This window comes from Pelecanus crispus, chromosome 1 (assembly GCF_030463565.1).
Source record: "Pelecanus crispus isolate bPelCri1 chromosome 1, bPelCri1.pri, whole genome shotgun sequence".
NCBI classification, from domain to species: Eukaryota; Metazoa; Chordata; class Aves; order Pelecaniformes; family Pelecanidae; genus Pelecanus; species Pelecanus crispus.
Window position 1 is genome coordinate 68,938,341 of NC_134643.1, and position 21,122 is coordinate 68,959,462.

A 21,122-nucleotide genomic window follows, 5' to 3' on the forward strand; every position below is an offset into this window, starting at 1 on the left:
GAGATCACATTGTCCTATGGCTGAACTGCTCTCTCTGTAAGCTGGCTTTCTGTAGTTCTTCGCTGTTTCAATCAGGTAAATGAGAATTCAGCGCTGCACAAAGCTGAAGAAATGCTTGTACGTAGAAACTGGCACATACTCCTTTTCATAGAGATTTGTGACTGTTTTCTGAGCGATGCATTTAATCATCCCAGTTGTAACTTCAAAGGGAATGAACTACCGAGAGGCACACAGTGGACCTGTGCTGGAGAAGTGGGTCCCTGTGCTGCCCAGTTCTGCCAAGGCAATGGAAGCCAAGTGCAGCAACTACTCTGGTATGGGACTTTCACTGACCTTAGCCTAGGAACTGGCATTAAAATAGATCCCTGCAATGTATCGGTTCTTAATTAGCCAGACTTGCACATGCTTCCTGAGTGAAAAAGTTCTGCCTGTTTTGTCAGTGCTTTCTGCCATGTGCCCAAAGGTGCTTAACTTCAGCCCTACGTGTAATCTCTGCAGGCACCCAGCGTTCAGGGCTCACTTCTAGACAAAAGGGGAGAACAACAGTGTCAGTAAGAATTACTAGTGTCAGTAAGAATTGCTGTCATGCCCACCCAGGGGCCAGACAGTCCATACATTATGTATTGTTTATTCCAAGGGGGCTGAGGGTCAGGGGGAAGCCTATCTGGAAGATGGTGCTACAAAGCAAAGGCAATCCTACAGCAGCAGATTCCCAGAGGAACCTGCTTTCCAGAGCCACGTGAAAGATTTCGGCATCTCTCTCAGTTAAGTTTTCTCAGTTTAATGAGCAAACCCAGGTAGGTAGTGCTGTTCTGGAAATCAGCTTGATAGGCATTTTTAATGGGTCATGGTGCTCGCTGCAAGCGCTGCTTACACAACAAGCCTTCCCTGCCAAAAGCCTGCGTATGGAGTGGAGAGGGTGCATCCAAAGCAGAGGCTATTGACTCCTACAGGCAATGCATTGTGCTTTTCAAAATACTTCCAGGCAGGAGGACTAGACCATGGCCAGTCTCTGAGGCAAAGCAGCGTGCCCAGGACATCCCTTTGGCTCCTGCCAAGGAGTAATGCTCTGGGGTAGAACGGACAGAAACGTTTCCAGAAACGTTGTCACAGCGGGTTTATGAGGCTTGGTATTTAATTTCCTGAGGATCAGCCACTAGCATCTCAGCGGCTGTCCAGAGGACCCGCTGTCCCGTGCCACCTCACTGAGCCTCTTCTGAAGCAGTTGCCCACCGGTGGCTGGGGAGTTTCGGCTGCGCGACTTCTGGAGCGCGCTGCTGGTGGTGGCGAGCCGAGGATCGCGTTTGATCACAAGGCACGCTCTCACCCACAGCACGCCGGGGTTTGCGGAGGGAAAACAGTACAAGATCAATCCCAGGTTTTCCAGCACTGAGACTCTGACAGCAAGCTCGGGCTTCGCTGGAAATTCACAGGCTCTTTGAAAGTCTTTACTCTTTAAGAATTTGATATTTTTCAGATTCTTAGCCACAGAGTTGAAACAACTGAGAGCAAGCCGTTCACCAGATCAAAGCTCTTCAGGCTGTGAAGCTATGGAGGACAACATAGTCTGCCTTTCCTCCTGTGCCCCTGGTGCACACAAACCCACCTTCAAGGAGTTACCTTGCTATTCATCAACCTACAGCTGCCTGTTGATCTGTATCGTTGTCTTTCCTACTGCTATCTTCTACCGACTGGCAGCTCTTTCCCCCTAGATGTAAAAGTTTTGATGAAAGGGAATACACAGGCACTTTTTCCAGTTACAGGTATTTTCTGTCTAGCTGATACTTGCATTTGAATGTTATATTGGAATTTGTCTGTCTGTTGCTTGTTTGTGTAGTCTTATTCCACCATCACCGAATGTACTGGATAGAGAGTGTGCAATTTTTCTTCTAAGGCTATGAAAAGAACATGTTTAGGCTGACAATATACAGAGCAGGAAAATAAACTCATGTGGGAAGGTATGACTGGACTGGCAGTTCCCCAGGGGAAGTGCAAATACATACAATTTTAAGACAATATCCTTAAATACCACCACCTGGTTATAATTGCAGCCAGATGTGTCCTAGGAGGACATTATCCTGAAGCAGCTTACCAAACACACTTGGGTTTAGGGCTTTGTAGAGGATGAAGAGAGCCTTCAGCTGAAACCAGTTCAGCTGTTAATGCAAGTGAGAAGCTCTTTTCGCTAATAAAGCAGCTCTTCTCACCCTTATAGTGAACTGAAACCTCTCTGAGTCCCTGGCAGTGTGGAGGTTGTCTTCTCAGAAGAGTATTAACAAGGTCTGTGACTTCTGAAAGGGCAATGACTATCTCCCTGCTTCTGTTTCAGATTCCCCCTGCTTCTCCATATGCCCTCTTTTTTTCCCAAATACAGTTAAGTGCACTGTTATCACTTGTCTTCTAGATAGGTCCATTTTTTTTCCCCAACCGGGAGAATATTTTGCCTTTGCCTTGCCAAAATCCCCAGTGCAGGAGAATCTTCCACTTGCAGGTGGATACCCTGCTGGGTCTTTGGGGATAAGGTTGTTTGTCAGGAATGGGAGGGGTTGTCCCAGAACTGGGTAGGTGGTATGTTGCACCACTGCATGCACCTAGAAAGAACAGGGTCACTGGCCCCTGCTTTTCCATGCAGCTTTGGTGGGGCATGGTCCGAGTCTTGTGATGACTTGTGTAGCACAGTTTTAGAAAGAAATCTATAATCTCAGTCCCTGGGAGTTGGCGGGGGGGAGGGAAAGCTTAAAATGCTCCAAAACCAGAAAGCAAATGAAACTCCTCATAAATTTCTGTAAATCTTTTTTTTTTTTTTTTTTTAAGCTAGTCTCACAATCCTCATGTGCTCTGATTACCTGGGTTTGGCAGAGCTGAGACGAGGGCTTTTCCAAGCTTGTTAGTCTCCATTACAGCAAAGGGTAACAAACAATCCCTCAAATATTTTTCTGTCATATTGTTTATGGCTTTAAGTAGCACCCTTTACTTCCATTTTTGCAGCAGAAGCAATCAGTTCAGATAGTTGTTTTCTGCAACAGGTTTTAGATATGACTCATCTGGTGTTTATCTCAAACAAAGCATGGAACAGTACATTTAAACTAAGAAATTTAAAACTAAACAAACTGGATTGCCATGACAACACCTGCTACCTACAGGAGGACCTCTGTTTTTCTGAACATGCCAGACATGCTGAGAAGTGAAAAGAAACACTTGATACCCACTGAAACTTGGAGTTCCATGTTCAATTTGCAAATAAAAAAAAAAATTTACTCTGCTGTAATGCAAGTGCTGTTAACCAGCCTGGGGGAAAACTGATTGCCAATTAAGAGGCAGATTCTTTCAGTCACCTCACTAGTAGAATAGAATCATTTAGGTTGGAAAAGACCTTTAAGATCATCCCATCCAACTCCATCCAGAGTAGTACTCTGTCTTGCCCAGGATTAACTGATGGGGGGGAGATGTTACAGGTAGGGATTTTTCTCCCATGGAATTCCAGCAGACATGAAAAGCAATATAGAGAAGATCATTAATTTAAAATGTAATTCACTTAGTCAACTAATTAAAAGAAAATACTTTTGTTACTGTTTGCAGGTAGGCTGCTGAAGTGTAATTACCTCCTGGAATGATTCCATGAATCTTCGAGTCTTTTCCAAATTTGCAAATTATTCCCTTGAAGTGTCAGCTTTGGTGAGAGGGTTCTTCCAAAGTTTCTCCTGCATTTAGCTTTCTCCCTGGTTAGTCTTGTGATATGAGAGCCACACGGATGTAAAGGAATATCACGTGCTTTTGAGAGCCATAAGTAAAAAGCAGAACTGAATTGTCAGTTACTATTATTAGCATCCTGTTATTTTCTCTTCCTAGTACCTAGAATAGCAATAGTTTGTAGTGCTTTATGTTATAGAGCCATCCATTGCATTCAAAGACAGGTTACCAATGCTGAAAGCATATCCAAATGATCAGAGCTCACTCAAGGCTTTCTTGCAGCTTACAAACTCCTGCTAAAATCGGGCAGCACCCTCCTGGATCCTCCTTCTGTGTCTGCTCTTGGCACGCACATGTTCAGTGGGGGCATTCAGGTTTGACAGTGAGAGATATGGCCAAGGGTTCTCCAGTAGGACGTCTGAAGAGGCAAACCAGTTGACGGTACATAGATGGTAATGACTGTTCCAGGCTTTAAAATAGTTCACTGCTGTTGGCAGAGCATCTTTAAGATACTAATTATTGCCATAATGGAACGGACCAATTGTCCCATCTCTTTTGGGACCTGCCTCTGGCTCACGAGGAAGACGGAAACCCCACAAGCACAGGGGAAAAAGAGACTTGTTTACAAACCTGTCTTCATCAGTGCGTGTCCTGGAGCCTGTCTTCTCATCTTCAACAGCAGTTTGTCCTAACCTTCCATCAGAAATGCTTTAACACACACTAATCTGGCTATCCTGAATTCCTCTTAAAATTTGTTAAACTGACTCAATTTGTTATGGCAGCAAACTGTGTTTATTTATTCTGTGCTACATAACAATTTATCAGCTCCTGCCTTATCAGTGAAGATAATTGTAATGCTGCGGTTTGCAAAGATCCCAAATTTCGTCTCATTCCTTCCTGCCTAGCAGCGTAGCCTGAGTAAGTAGGGGAGGGTTTCTAGTGTACATTGTGGTTTGCATACAAACTGCCATGAATATTCCAATGCTTATTGAAAATGTTAATGTGAAAGGGCATAAAAGGATACTTCCTCCAAAAACTGGGCTCTCCTAAGACATCAAGTGCAAAACTAACTCAGCGCTTCTGAAAATCTTGTCTAATATCCACACTTGTAACAATATTGTATGCCATGACATTATTTGGATTGATATAAATGGACACGCTTTTTATTTTAAAAGTAAACCTCAGTTTGGCTTTTAAGTAAGTAGCTGTAAATAAATGCTGGCGACCCTTTCTGAACTGATGCTGTGTTCAGACTGATACAGAAGTCTGTTTTGCATTGCAGCCGAGCAGAGGTGGGGCCAGGCCACACATAACATCACAAGTGAGCACCTCAGCGTGATTAAGCTCCACCAGATTTTGTGTTGCTGTGTTTCTCTGTAATGTGGACCAGAAAAGATTGGCTGAGCGACTAGAAAAGACATATTTGTTTCTTTAGAAATAGTGAACAATCAAAATTGTAAGAAGAGTTTGACTAGAATTAGATTATGGTTTGGAGGGATGATGTCTTCAATAGAAACTGGCCTTTTAATCGCTGCCTCTGTTAAGAGAGAAAATCAGTTTTCTCTTTTTCCCTTTGTTTGCTGCCTCAGGGTGGGGAAGGGGAGGAAAATGGAGGGATGGAAGAGAAACATACCAAATGGCTGAAAACCTTAAAAAAATGTGGGTATATTCCATTTTCCGTTAGAATTGGGAGCTTGGAAAGATTTGCGGGGAAATGAGAATGTGCCTTTTCTACTGTTTACAGTGAAACATTATTCCAGCCATGTAAGCCTCCCTGCTTTTGGGTTGCCGTGCTGCTGGAGATGTTTGGTTTTTTGGATGAGAAGAAAAACTGATATCCTAACTGGTTGTGGTTATTTGAAAATGTTTTCACAAAAATTTAGCCCTGTTTCATCCCTGTGTCTTGGCCCAACGCTCGTCTGGGAACTTCTGTCTGCCTGGAGTCATGTTTAGCTTCAGTGTCTTACCCCTTCTGCCACAAATATAATAATGTTGTAAGTACTGTTGTAAGGGGCTGCATTTTGACCCCAAAGAGGCAGGTTTCTAAGTGGCGACGGAAACAATCCTCTGTCTACATGGCTCTATGTCTCTTGGGGGTCCTTTGTTATCATTTTAATAAACCTGCTAAGGTACCATGGCAACTGGGTGTGATAACAACAGCCAAAGCAGGCTCAGATGGAAGAAATCCTATGCAGGATAGAATATAATTTCATTTCTTTTTTGAGTATTTGCCATCTTTGGTGCTGTGTACAATGTGGATTTTTCCATTTGCAAACCAAGGAAGGGTTTGTTTGTTCTAAGGCTGTTGCAAATCTGCTTGGTTGACTTCACAATTTCTGGAATAATCTCCAGCCTCTTGCATACAAAAGTATTTGAACTTTTGTGAATGTGGTTTGAGGGCGATGCACTTACAGGGGCAGGTAGGTGCCGAGCAGCAAAAAGCTGGCGGGGGGAGAAGGGATGTTGGTTTGATATTTTTTTTTCTTATTCTCTTTTTATTTTTTTTCTTGTTCTCTTTAGCCCAGTCGCACACATGAGTTCTTGTTCATTCTTCTGAAAGCCCTGCATACTTCCCGGAGGGTAGCATGTTCCCCATTTCCATTCCCCATTAATTTCCTCTCTATTGAGAATACCAATTAATGAAGATTACGACAATTTGAAAGGCTCTCTTACTTCTCCATCACTTTTGTGGCACATCTCATGCAAGCTGTCCCCAACCCTAATAAGCTGTGATGGGATCAGCCAAGAATCACCCCGTGCCTCCTTTCTTCTGTATTCTCTCTCTGTGCCGGGATGCAAAAAGAAAAGACAGAGAGGTCTGACTTTAATTGCTCAATATTGTGCACATAGGAGAAATCCTAAATTGTAAGTTAAACCCAGCTAGAGGGATATTTTGTATTGCAGGAGTGATGCAGTGAACTGTGAAACAGTTCAATATGTGTATGTACTTGCTTAGTTATCATTCATTTATTGTTGAAGCTGGTAGAAATTCCCTTCAGAAATTTAGCATTTGAATGGGAATGAAGATTTCTTAGTTTTCCAAAGGCTGGTGCATAGAAACCACGTAAATATTATTGATCTTATGTTATTTCTTCTAATGACTCGTTGAATTGCCCCTCACCTATGTTAGCATCTCTTTATTGACAGAGAGGTATGACATTGCCTGTGTGTGCAGAGCTTTTTTTTTTTTTTTCCTGCTCCCATATAGTAAGCGGTAATTGCCAAAGGCAAATGTTTCATGCGTTGGCAGTCATTCCATGTATTACGTTACCTGTTTTCTTTTGCAGGTTTCTAACTTATTCCTACCTTCTGGCCTTCAATGCGTGGCTCCTGCTGGCACCAATCACCCTGTGCTACGACTGGCAGGTCGGCAGCATCCCTTTGATTGAGTCCATCTGGGATGCGAGGAACTTAGCCACAGTGTTCCTGGTGCTGGTGATGACCTTACTCAGCCTACACTGCGTAGCTGCATTCAAGGTAATGCTGAAAGACACGCGATAACAACATTTTGTTTAAAATCTTTTGTTTCCTAATCTTCAGATGAAATGGTCAGTAAGTGCAAGTTTTCTTCTCAAATGTGTTGGATTGAGATGAAAAAACCATACTGCTACGTAACTAACGCAGGCAAGCCTAACAGATGAAATTGTCCCTCTAGTTGAATGTCTCGGTCTCTAATTGCTCTGATTTGAGGGCAAAACTTGGCCTGGAGTCCTGCATTCAATTACTGTTAATGATCCAAACCCCACTGAAATTGTTAAGTGTCTCTGCCTCTCCTATAGTCATTAGGCTCTTTGTCACTTGCTTCAAACAGGACTGGGAACTGTCATCTGCAGAGCTGTTTGAAAATGAAATCAATTATTGTATTCATACCTTTGCTATGCTTCTAAAACCTAAATGCTGGATACATCTTGATGAGAAGATTTCCCATCAGTGGAGTAATGGAATGTGGGAAATCTGAAATGATCTGGGAATTGTTGTTTACCGTAAATAATACAGTTGGTAGGCCATGCTTCACAACTGAGCATTTCAGATCCACCATTAAACATAATGCAGAAATGAAAGTGAGCTTGTACTAGACTTGTTAGAGATCAGAGATGCACTTACATGGAAGGGATTTTTTTGTGGATCATAGGGAGTTACAAGCTATTCCTCCTTCAGTTGTGTTGTGGAAGCTTCTTTAGGAAAGGTGTTGGTAATTCTTTCTGAAATAGTACAAAAGTTTCTTTTCCTTAAACATATGTATTGCTGAAAAGCATAGTAGGGGATTGACAGGTTTTTAATACCTGTGTTATGCTGAAACATGCAGGTTGCGTACATGCTTCAGTCTACCCTGGCAGTCTTCTCTGTGCTCCTGATAAGAGACAGAAAATGAACCAAACAGTTTGAGACTGCAGAGTTACTAATTTAGATTATATATTGAAAGATGCTGTATGGGAAATATGGGAAAATACCCTATCATCTTGTATTCCTCCTACTTTCATTACTTACTGTTAGAGATATTCAGAAGTGTTTGTATTAGACCTAATCCTGTTCCCAGGGAAGTTAATGATAAAATTCTCATTAGCCCAGTACTGAACACTTCTGAAAAATCTTATCCTGCGTTCTTTGAAGTTTTGGTTGCTTTTTATTTCTTCTCCTGTTGTCGGAATTGGTACTATGTGTTAGATTGATGTTGTTGGTTTGCTGGGAAAAAAAATCTTTCAGGATTATCCAAAGACATTTTGTGTTATATTATTTTGGGTAAAACAATAATCCAGAAGGATTCCTTTGGGTGACTGAATTGTTTGTCTTCTGTCAAACTGCAAAACAAAATATTTCAAAACACTTTGCACATTAAATCTCTAGATTTTATCATATTTTTATTCCTTCTGTTTTTTCTCTTAAAGGCAAAACAATTCAGTCTGGATTTATGAATACCACTGTTTGATTTGAAACTGTGGCTTCTAATTTTTTGTTCACTGCTTTGCTCTTAACCACTTGTTAATGTTGCATTAAGCAACATGAAATTCGCTCTCCAGGCATTTACTTACTGATGCTTTGAAATTAATCTTGTAGATTCCTTTGTGTTTATCCTTGAAAACCTAAACACAGAATAAATTGGATCTGAAGTGATCTGCTTTTGTGTCTAACCCAAGTAAAACTAGAACCATTGCCCACTCTTGACAAAGTGCTCTAATCAGTCTCTGCTCGCAGCCTCCCAGCAAACCCACTGTGAACATGGAACTGGTAAAGGTTCCTGGGGGTCAATTTGGACATGCTTCCCCCAGCCCTGGGGGAATTCAGAAATTTCTGAAGCTATTTTCTATTTTATTTTTAATGACTGTCATAACAACCCAATTGAGATACTGCCATTAAGTGGTATGAAGAGGATTGTGTCGTGCCGAGTAGTATGAATTATTGAGGAAAGCAAACAGTAGGAAGAGGCACATTTCCTGCAAATAAATTGCCCCGTTCGGCTTCGGACACTCTCAGGAATGTCTTCTACAGTGAGGAGAGGGAAGTTCAGGACACATGAACTGCAGGCACAATTCATTATATTAGGCTCTTAAGAAAGCTGCTTTCCAAATGCAACGGCAGTGGCCTTTCACATGATGTTGCTCCCCCCAAGAAGGATCATCCTTCAGCCAAGACTCAGAGAGGCTATTTCTTGGTATTTTGCAGCAGCATGAGACGCATCAGTTGATTTTTCGTGTTTCATAAAGTGTAAGATGTTCTGCTTGCTTTTTGAAGCAAACACACAAAACTGTCTTAGCAGCCATTTTTCTCTCCTTTTCCATTGTGAAGTCTAACCTGGAAGCAATAGCTTGCAGTTTTCTAAGGCATGGTTTTGGTGAACAGGCAAGCAGTTTGTGTGCCTTTTGTTTGAGTGTGTAGGTGTGCAGGGCTAAGAGAGGACAAAACCTCATATTCATTGTCATTGGCGTTAACACTTTGCTTTCTGTGGCATGTAGAATGGAAATCCTAGAAATTATTTTGGCAGAAGTGAAGATACTTGTGCAGTGAACACTGAACTGATTTTCACTGGCAAGAGGCAATGCATGTGCATCCACAAAACAAACTCACAGGAGACTCGCAGAATATATTACATGGACTGTAATTAGAGAGTGCATGTATTGGATTTCTGCCTTTGTTGCTATTGAATTTTAAACAGGGCTAATTTGTTGTTGATGTTTGTGATTAGGGTAATAACCCTGTTGGCATGTATGTGTAGTGCTGATAAAGGACATCTAAGGCATGAAGCTTTCTTGTTCCATTTCATTTTGTGAACGTTATTATACTTCAGAAGAAGAAAAAGTGCTTTGCTTGGAACATGTCTCTTACTAGATGGAGGTTTTTATGCTGAAAACTGCAGAAACAGAGAAGGCAGCTCTCCAGTTCGGTATTGTTTGGAGAGAGAAGCCTCCCTCCTCATGCTCCTCGTGTACTTTCACTGTTGTTCTCCTTCTTACATAATGAGGAAGTCGCTTGAAAAATTGCTTTGTTAATTCCTTCTATATGACTTTCATTTGCTGGGTCATTTCATGTGCAGAGTGCTAATCCCTCTTGCTTGTCGGCCAAAGAGCTCCCCGTGAGCAGCTCCCCAAGAAGGACTTGTTGCTCTGCACAGTGTTTAGGTGCACACCCACGCTTGCCTTTTGCCGCAGCCATCCCTATCACATGTGACATTTAATTAAGGTCTTCAGGGGGCCTGACGGGGCTAAAGAAATGGCCTGCTCCTTGGAGCACCTCCTACTGTGAGAGTAAAGGACCTTGCTGTCACCTCTGGCCAAGATTTTTTTTTAGTGACTAATGTGGCAAAGTTGCAGTCCATTGTTAAGCAGCTCTTTGAAACCTTTTGAGACTTGATTTTTCACCATGCAGATGCCCAGCATGCTCTGCAAATTGGCCCCTTTTGAGCTGTTCTAGCCAAGGCACCAGGAGCCACCGGCGGGTCTCAAAATCCTCAGGTTCTGCACAGCTCTGTGGTGAATTCCTCATCCAGTCTGGTTGGGCTTTGAGTAGCATACCAGGGGTGTGACAAAGTCTGGGGATGCTATTGCAAATGCCTGCATCCCAGAGAAATGGTAATAATTGGGGAAAAAAGAGGATGAGGTTTGATTATTGTTCATTTTCAAAGTCAGCCTCAGCTGCAAGGAATGGAGGTGGTCTGTCTGCCAGCTTTGGAGCTAGGTAGATTAAAGTTACCAGTGAAATGGATGAAGCACTCTTTTTTTGGTTGCCAAGCACCCAGTTACAAGGCCAGAGAAATAATCTGTCTGCTGCTTCAAATGGCCACTAGCGTACCCAAGGGCCCATAGTGCTGCCTTTTTATGCTGGAAGAAATGGCGAGCACCTGGTGAGCCAGAAGGAACACAACAATTCTTGGCGTATCATCAGCACGACAGTTATTTCTTTGACGTCATAATAATTCTATGAGCATGAAAGGAAAACCCTTCAGATGTTTGAAACGCCACTGTGCGTGGCATTTTTAGGTTGCTGCTTAATTAGCAGTGTGATTAAAATGCAGCTTGTCCTGTAGTTGTGGCTGTGAACATATGTACAGAGCACATGATGGATCGGGTAACACATTCTGTGTGGTACCTGGTATATGGAGGGCTGATAGTGGGAAAACTCATGTGTGTGCGATGGAGTAATTTAGAGCAAGGTGATCTGGAAAACTAATTTGAAACAGTAGCTTTTGTACTGGACTAGTCTGGGGGAATTTATTGCACCTCGTATTGCTTGGCCCTCATCTTGCATTTGTACTCACGACCAGTGCTATGGAGGTACCTTATGGTGGTTCACAGCACCTACTTGTTCAGCAGGAACACGTAACGATGTGCAACAGTTTGCTCATGGCTGAGGAGGGAATGCTACTTATGTTTCACATCAATTAAAAAAAAAAAATCTCTGGTGTCCTCTAGGATATATCTTTTTAAAGAACATGCTTTGCTGCTGTGTGTGACCTGGCCACATATGGTACAGGAAATTGTGATGATTTTGAGGTTATGTTCATTACATGCAACTGATATATATAATTATTATCCTGTTCTATCATATGCTGCAGTTGATTGTTTTTTACTTCAGGTCTAATTTTAAGGTACTGCTGCCTCTGCATTTCTCTGCATACTGCTTCTTAGCCAAGACAAGGCATTTTGTACCAAATTATTATGACTTCAATTCATGCTGTAATTGGCATCATATTGCCATTTATCTGGTGGTTTATATGTATGAATATCATCTAAGCGTATTCCTCAGTCACTTGCAGACTATATTTCTTAGCTGACAATGTTTAATACCATCAAGGACAGGAACGCATTTGTGTCTTCTCTTTCTGTGCATGTTTCTGTTGTTTTTGCTAGCGCTCATTATGTGTATTCTGTCACGCTATTTACTTTACCCTGCACTCCTGAGACCTTTGCCTTGTTTCCCAGGTTTGGCATTTCATTAATAAATCGCAGCTTATGGACCTTTCTGGGGAACAGTTGCCTTTTATAATATTCTACAATAGTAGCAGCTCATTTAGAAGGTATGCCTAGCAAAATTCATACGCCACAACACTTCCAGAACAATACCTGCTTCAAAGGCACGGCAAGATGAAGAAGGCTATTTATCGATGGAGTCTATCTGACGAGCTGGAAACCACAGTCATTTTCATGAAAGGTCCATTTAAAACAAATCCTGCTTTCATTTTCCTGAGGGCCCACTTGAATTCCTTCCACATAGAGGGAAGGTCAGGACTGATGTTCTTAATCCTTAGCAGCGAGGTTTTTCTATGCTGCTTCTGTTGTTAATGTTTGCTGCGGGGAGAGAGTAATAAGCCAGAAAGACGCTGTTTAGTGAAAGCTGGAGGAAGGGGGGGAGCCCCTTGCTGGCACCCTGCGTGCCTTGCCAGCCACATTTCTGCTCTGTTGAGTGCCGCAAGCAGATCAGCTGTGGGTCCCTGGTTGGGCTGGAAGAAACACAAAAGCCTTCCCAGGGTGCTTGCTGTGCTAGCCGACAAACAAGCAAAAGAAGAAGCCTTCCTCAGTCTCTCTGTGTGTGATCACCGTTCTGAATTAAAAAAGCAAACACAGGAACTATCAAAATACCTTTTGCATCAGATTTTTTTTTTTTTTTTTCCCTTGGTAGATGTTTGAAATAACAGGTTTGGAGTGTGGTACTCTGAGTAAATACAACCATAGCTGAAGTAGTTCTGATTTGGCTCACCATGAAGATATTCAGCATCTCACCAAACAGGCTCTTAACTCCTGCAGGAGTTTGTCATGTTGGGTAGGTAGTTCTGACATTTTCAGCATATTAACACTGAATTACTATATTTTCAAAGATACTCTTTTTGTTTGCTACCATTTTCTTCTTCTGATTTGAGTTAATATTTCAAGACCCACTCAGAACTGAAAGGTTTTGGAGTGGCACAACAGTAGGGGGAGAAGGAGAGGGTAGGTGGAATGAGGATCAAGAAATTTACAGCTGAGGGAGATGATGATGCTCACTGTTCCTAGGTGGTCTGAGTTAAACTTCAGGGTGCCAAACTATTGCATGATTTTTATTACGATCCTCTTGTTCAGTGTTACCTCTTAAGAGCAAACTCACCATGAACAGAGTTGCTTTTACAGAGATCGTGCTGGTACGTACTACAAGCAGGGTGCATGTGTTTAAATTCTAACCCCCCCCCCTTTTTTTTTCCTTTTGTTTTTTTTCCCCCCCCCATGTAGTGAAGCAGCCTGCAGTCATAGAATGAAAGGGAAGAGGGAGAAACAACCTCAAGGTCAAAAGCATTTTTCTAATTCCTGGAGCAATTTGTTGACTTTGCTATTTCCTTTTGGAATGTTCCACTTCTCTTTCAAAGACGCGTGTGCTCTTGCATCCTGCTCAAATCGGCTCATCAAGCGGAATTAGAGGCTGCAGAGATTAAGGATTGGGAAAATGAGCTTATATCTTCAGGGAATTTTAGAAACCTGGATAAGAAAGACTGTAAACACACAGCTGAACGGATGGGTAGGCGAGGTCTACAAGGAAAAAGAAAATTGTAGAGATCAACATTTTACTTTAAGATACTAAAATAAAAAGTGAAATGTCAGTGGAATACAATTCTGTGCCCTGCTGTGGGTTATGGGATTGGGAAAGGACTACTTTCTGCTTTTATTCCATGACTGAGAGCCTGATTTCCAGAGTGTTTGAGCATCCGCAGTGCCCACTGGTGCCATTGATGTAAACAGAGTTTTTAGGCACTTTCAGCATTCTGAAAAAAAGGCTGGTTTACCTAGTGGTACAGACCAGGACTTGCTTCCTTCTGGGAATGGAAGGTGAACGATCTTGTTAGGGCAGTCTGAGATATGTGTCAAGGATTTCTCTTCAGATAATCCCAGGTTAGGAAGCCAATGATATTTCAGGGGTTTTGATTCAGTTTCTGACTGGTGCATGTTTGCTTGTACACCAGTTCCTGAACAGGTGCTGCTGCTGGTGGACTGGAAAGTAGTTTTTGTTGTTGCTGAATGCTGGAAATAGGATCAATGTGTCAGTTAGTAAGCAGTGAGCAGTGATGGTCAAAATAGTGTTATAAATCTCCATGGCTTTGGACTATCTGTGAAGTATAAAATGTGCTTAATTCTAGTGAGTAGTAACTGTGGGTGATTTTTATCAGAACTAGATGATCACCAAGGAAAACTGAGCTATTTTAGGAAGATAGTGAGTTGCTAAGCCTGGCATTCAAGCAGCTGGTGCTACTGAAGATGCAGAATTTTTTTTTTTTGATGAGATGAAAGAATAAAACCGATAAACTGTAGTGATTACAGAATTTGTGGCTCTTTTTGTAGGAGCAAGTTGATTAAGCCTAGTGTCTGAGCCAGGTTTGAAGGTAGGCAGTTACCTTTTCCTCACCAAATGGTTGAGTTTTTCAGACCATCTGTTGACACCTGACTTTTGGCACCGTTCCCTCAGTTGTGGTGGCACAGGCAGCAGAGCAAAACAGCCACAGCTCCACAGTGCCCCCCTGTTTGGCCACAGAAGACAAACATGTACATTCTATGTCACATCCTAATTTCCTCTGGTGACCTAAAGGAGACCATGCTGATGGTACATGGAGCATGGCACAGCTCTGCCATGGCCTGTCTGTGCCTGCACCAGAGAGATGGGAATGGGGAGCACCCAGTCTTTGCTTCTGCAAGCTTTGTATCAACAGATTTTTTTTCCTGTGAAGAAATGAATCCCTAGGGTTGATTCCTAATTAGCTTAAGTTTGCTTTTTATCACCTTATGCGTGAATGCAGAGTGAATTTGACATGCTTCTACACCGTCCCTTTTATCTTTAATACCGTATATGTTGGAAGTGCAGGAGTAGATGTTTGCAGATCCTGACCTCTTGTCAGGTGAGATTGCCACCAGTGGTTTGGTGCAGGCTGGTGAGGAGTCATGTTGCTGAGCTGCTTGTGGCTTCACAAGTGACTGGTACAACAGGAATACATGAATTAAGTTTGTGTGCAGTCTGCACTAAGGGCCTGCACAAATGGATGTTAGGAAAAAACTGAAGAAGTGTAATCCTCTGTCTGTGGTCTACAGACAGTCGTGTAGCTTCTTTGACTCTCTGTCTCTCTTTTGATGGATAATGCACGTACCTCCTAGGCCTGCAAGCATTTGAAAATGTGTAATAGCGTTCATTGCTTTTGTACAGGCATGCACTAGCAACTTTCCTGGATACCAGCTTTTCTGCGCTTGCAGTTAGATGTTCCAAGCATAACATCTCACTGGCTGCAGTGGACCATCCAGAACTCTCTGGCAGAGGGTGATTTATGCTTTTGGTAGGAAGGAAGTCTTTACTCCATGGAGCTGGTGGTTCTAAGTGGTGGAGAGGTGACACTTGCCTCATTCTCAAAATAAACTGTTGGAGGAAGAAATTAAACGCATTTGATTGCCACCTTCCCATCAAACACGCAAGCATGTATAAACACTTTTGGAAATGTTCCAAGGTAGAACAGAATGGAATTTGCTTGGACTTGTTTGCCCAGCTGCTGTCTTCCCCAAGGTGCAGCTTTGTCCAGCCAGGAGGAAGGCTGTCCTCACGGCTCCACTTTCCAACGCCTCAGCCCTTGGAGGTGCAAGGGGACGTGAACATAAGTTCTGTCATCACAGTGTGAGACTTAATGGATCTGGCACCTCTGACGATGCTTTCTTGATGGGAAAGATACGGAATTTACAGTGGGCTCATGCAAGTCCATAGTTTATAACAGATATGTCAAAGTAATCTGTGTACCTCCTGCGCCTGTACTTTGTGGGTTCTGGCTTGTAGAAGACTTGTAATTTAACACTAGTCAGCAAATATTTATTTGTGGCTCAGGAATATGTCTTATGTAATACAGGAAGATCTCTTTCGGTTGTAAACTCAGGTCTTTCTTCCTTTTTCCCCAAATTGCCAAGGAAGCAATTTTTGAGATTTACTGCTGTGTTGATGGTTTTTGGCCTTGGAGTGATTCTTTGCTATTTTGAGATAGTGTGACAATTTTTTGCTTTGCCTTTGGGAGAAGAAGTGATGTTCTTTAGTTCTTTGATAAGTCTATGAAAACCAGCAGGTTAAAAAAATTCTTCATTGGTTTTTGGTTTGGTTTGTTGGGGTTGTTTTTGTGGTTTGTTTTTTTTCTTTTGTTACAATATAATGAAGGCCTAATTGTAATTAGAGGTAGACGTGACCTTGAAACCCCCCACTAAACTATCTGCTATAAGGAATGCTATTTTGATTTGAAGTCGGTTTGTCTTTAACAAAAGGAATCATTGTAAGGTCAATTCAAAGGTATGCTTTTTTTCCCCCCCAGAGACCTCTGTGACAGATGGGAAGACAAGTTTTGTATTTCCAAAAGAAAGCACTGTCTTTAAGAGGAAAGGAGATGTCTCTCTGTAAAAGGAATGAAGTGTTCTATAATTTCTAATCCTAGCTTTTTTATTTTAAGGAAAAAAGAAGACAAACAAAATTGCCCACTAGTCTTTAAAAGCTTTTACGACTGCTCTGGGCACCTGGAAGATGCTGGTTCTACCACCTTTAGCTCAGCTGTCTCTTAAGTGGGCTCATATGACCAGAGTAGTTAAACCAAATAAATGGTCCCAATATTCCCCCCACCTTCCCCCTGCCCCGCCCCCCCCCCCCAAAAAAAAGTAACAAGCTCCCAGGTGGTTTTTTTTATTTAAAAAACACGTGGAGGGCATCTCCTAATGGCTTGTGTTGGATGGAAGATCCTGCTGTCCTCTGTTCCTCCAGCCCTACAGTACCAGTCCCTGACGTTCTTGCGCCATTCTGTCCTGCTTGTCTACTCATTCATAAATCTGTCAGCCCCTCCACGGGAAGGGGGAATAAAAGGTGAATCTGCAAAGTAAATTTTGATAGGGAAAAAGATAAAGGAGAATATGGTGTCCTATGAGACTTGTGCCCATAGCTTTTAGCTGTCTAACATTATCACCTGTGGTACACGCAATCCTTTCAACATATCACAGTTGCCTTTCCTGTCCTTTTTTTCTGTTTTCTCTGAGCTGCCTAAGTGGGCAGATATTAGCCCTTGCTGGGAAGGCAGGGACAGAGAGCTCTGCTGCGCCTCCAGCCCTCGCAAGGCTGGGATAGAAGAACGTGCAGCTCTCGGGTCAGGGCAGAGGCTGGTTTTGCTCAGTGTCTAATTGCTCAGTAGAAACTATTTAGGGAGGTGAGAAATAAGATCTGGCTGTGAATAGGGTAACTTTCTCCTCCAGTATAAATTCCCAGCTGTGGGCAGCCAGTGATTTAGGAATTGCTTGCATCACAGGCTGCATCCAGACCGTCTCACTAATGGCCACAGATGAGTTTCAGATGACCAGCAACCCTGCCTGCTCTTCCTGCCCAGGGGCTCTCCCTAGCCTCTCCTGCTGGGCAGAACCCAACCACAGGGCCAAGGTGTCAAATACATGAAGTGCCCATACAAATTTTGGAAAAGTTAATGGCTGGATAGAGGAGGGAAACCCAAACTCAGCTCTGGAGTGACCGCAGCACGAGCTCAGCAGTTGGACCTGTCAGCTTGCAGGCAGGACCACGTGTGGCACAAAATCAGCCGAAGCCTGGCATTCAAGGACCAGCTCTTCACAAAAGCCTCTGCCTGAACCGAATGTTTTCAAAAGGGCGCTGCCAGGTGTTTCTTGTTTCAGAAATAAGTAGCACCGCGGAGGGCTCTGCTGCTCCTTGAGGCTGGTTTGTGATTGCCAGGCTCCCATCTCGGAGCCCTGCCCAAGGGACTGAGCTGGCAACCCTCAATGGCATTAGTCTAGAGCTGTGATTTACTGTGGAGGGAGAAGGCGCTCACAATATCATTGTCTCCTTCAGCAGAGCTAATTCCCACATTTTCCTCTTTCCCATTTGATGTACAGGTTTTATTTGTCTTTCTCCAGCATTCAAGTTTCCTTTGCTTATCTGCAATGCTGCAGCTTTGAATAACACCGTGTCCTTCCTGGAGATGTTAACTAGAGGTTGCTTTCCCAATTATTGATTTAACAAACAACAACTGGAGAAGTATTTGATAACCGGTTCATTTGAAAGCAAGAGCATATCTTGGGGACAGAGGACATTTTATGCATTAGTAGTGCACTCCCTTTGGCCCAACATACCCTCTTGTGCCTCCGGGTCTTTGTTGTTAAACCCCTGGGGTAGAGTGGTGGCAGCAAATGAGCACCATAATTAGGCCAGACAAGGTGGGAAGGGAATGTCAGATGGCAGGAGAGAAATGGTGTAGATGTGGGAGGGAAGCTGGAGCTGAGCTAGCACTGATAATTTGCATTCAGAGTTGAGAAATAATTTTTAATCTTTTTTTTTCTATTCAGTTTTCTATTGTAATTACAAGCCAAAAAGGACCATTACCGCGCACCTCTGCTCATCCGCTTTATAGATTGGTGTCAGCTTCAGCTCTGGGAATAATGTAGTTTAGGTGCTGTTGTGACTGCAAGAAGACACTAGCAATTGTGATTCAACACACTGAAAAAGTAGATCATAGAAGCAGGTAACTGGTGCTGTTTAAAGCAGATATTGATAAAGAAGCCTGGAGATGTGAATTCTGCTCCCTTCTCTGCCTCTTGTTTCTTCTTTGAGCCAGGGGAAGCCATCATACTTTTTTTGTGATCCTGTGGTTCAGCTCCTCTAAAGCGACATCCGAGCCTCCTAACATGTACCCTTGCATTTGGTACCCACAGAAAATGTTCATTGCCTTTCCCACACAATAGGATGACTATGCTTTAATCCGGGGACTTCTGAATTTCAGCCACTGATTACGCCAGCGGTAACTGGTGTCGCAGTCTGTAGCTGTGCGAAAGCAAGGCAGGTTGTACTGCTCGGCCCTGCATCATTGATTGAGCTCTGTTCCTCTACTCAAAAATCTTGTTCAAACGTTTCTAAATTTAGATCCCTCCAGTAAAGGGAAGTCAATTTGCTCTCTGAAGTTGAGAAATTGCCCACAACAATTAGGAAGTGCTACAACCATTAAGTGATTCTGATTGCATCTGTTTCTAAGTGTGACGAAGCTGCAGAAGCTGCAGAAGGGCGCTGCAGAGGCAGCAGTATCGCAGGGCAGGAAAGCACAGATACCGGCCTGGGTGATTTAACAGGCCTGATGCTATACTTCTTGTTAGCCTGATGTCATTCTTTGAGATCATCAGCAGAAAGCATGAGCTGATTCACCCTCTTGGTGTGGAGCTAAATCTGAAATTCAGCTCGCCTGAGGAGGCTTGGGTCTTTCCGTGGCAGGAACAGCGGCTGCTGCTGATCACGGCGTCCTGAGACGCTCGTGTCAGCTGCGCAGATTGCAGTTGTTTTGAACTGCATGTGGCAATTCTGTTTCTCCTCAAAGAGCGAGCCAACGCTAAAGTGAGCTCCAGTAAAGGGCATTAACTGAGCTCAAGTGAAAGACTTTAATTTTAACATATAGCATGTCTCAAATTTCCAACTCTGTATGAGTACGGAGACCTCGTGTGTGAAAGTATCATTTCAAGTTTAGATACTGTCTCAAAAGGGATAAAACGACTGCATTAATGTGCCATTTGGGGCTAGTTTTCTTTACACAAAATGTGACTGATCGAACAGCTTTTTCTCAGTTATAAACATTCAGGATTGAACACAGCAATCTGTGTGTATGTGATACACATTTGTGTATTTACATACAGCCACACTGTGGTAGACATGCTAATATATACATTCACACTATTCTATACTAACGTATTACCAATATGGGGTATGTTTTAAGTACTATCTATGCCATCTTGAGAGAGCTGCATACAATAGATCTGGCCTTGGAAAAGATACCAAGGGTAATAATACACACTGTGGTTAGTGTTTGTGCACTTTCTGGGCATATCAGAAGCACAAACAGTATGTAAATATGGAAGGACAGTGTCTTGGAGTAATTGCTTTTAAATACAAAAATATCAAATGTTAATCTAAGTTGCGTTTTTTTATGAATAATTTTTATGAATTAGAACCACAAAAGGAAAGGGGGAAGTCAGTGGTGAAATAAGTTGGATTTTTTTAGTTGATATTTGTTTAATTTTGTGTTATTGCAGAAACTGGAACACAAAGAAGTTTTGGTTGGCTTGTTGTTCCTGGTTTTCCCATTCATCCCAGCCAGCAACCTCTTCTTCAGGGTGGGATTTGTGGTGGCAGAGCGAGTCCTTTACATGCCGAGGTAACTATTGCAACTGAATTCTTTTCTAATGAGACCACCATCCCATTTTCTAAAAGCAGGCATGATTACTTCTTCCCTTTTACAACACTTCAAACATTATATTGCTAGTCAGTGTGTTCTCTGCCTTTGAGTTTTGGCTTGATAGCATGAGAGATTTTATAGTTGGTTGAAAGCAGATTGCTTGGCAGGAGCAAAGCTACCCAAAATCCTTTCTTTTTTTTTAACACAGATTTTTTTTGGTGTGCTTGAAACAGCTCAATACAGTGATGAGGTGTTGTTTCTTGAGGATTGTTCTCCAAGACTCTTTTCTCTTGGTAGCATTATCAACTTATATTGTCCAATGTCTTTACCTTAAGGACAGTATCTGAAAAGTTAACCTGTCATATTTTTACTGTGGTAATGCACAGCTTTCCCACTTCATTAGGTGGTTAGTAAAAACAAAGGTAACTGTATTGCTGTCTTAAAAGGCCGCTGGCTTCTGTTGTGGAATATGTGCGTGACCTCCTGCCTGCATGCGTACGCATCTCGGAGTGGAGGATTTGCAGTTCTTGAAGAGGATGAGGAAAATCCAGCCACTCCATGTCTTCAGCCTCTGCCCTGGGATTTCCCTCAGCTTCCAGCCTCTACCAATTGTCACTTCAGCAGTCTGGGTGCTTCTGATTGTATTTACTCAAGGACATCTTTGAGGTGTTACTTCTGACATCTCCACAGTATCCAGGCCAGAGGCTGTAGTGGCAAAGGACATTCATCCAAGATGTACCAGACCATTGCCTGTTTC

General features: G+C 42.7%; 1 protein-coding gene across 1 annotated transcript in view; it reads left to right on the top strand.

The window, feature by feature from the left end:
• The window catches only part of TMTC1 (transmembrane O-mannosyltransferase targeting cadherins 1), a 144,643-nt gene that overhangs the window by 64,811 nt on the left and 58,710 nt on the right, over positions 1 to 21,122 (top strand). The window contains exons 8-9 of the mRNA XM_075727001.1: positions 6,978 to 7,167; positions 20,223 to 20,344. Coding sequence (XP_075583116.1) covers positions 6,978 to 7,167; positions 20,223 to 20,344 — 312 coding nt within the window. The remainder of the gene's footprint in view (positions 1 to 6,977; positions 7,168 to 20,222; positions 20,345 to 21,122) is intronic.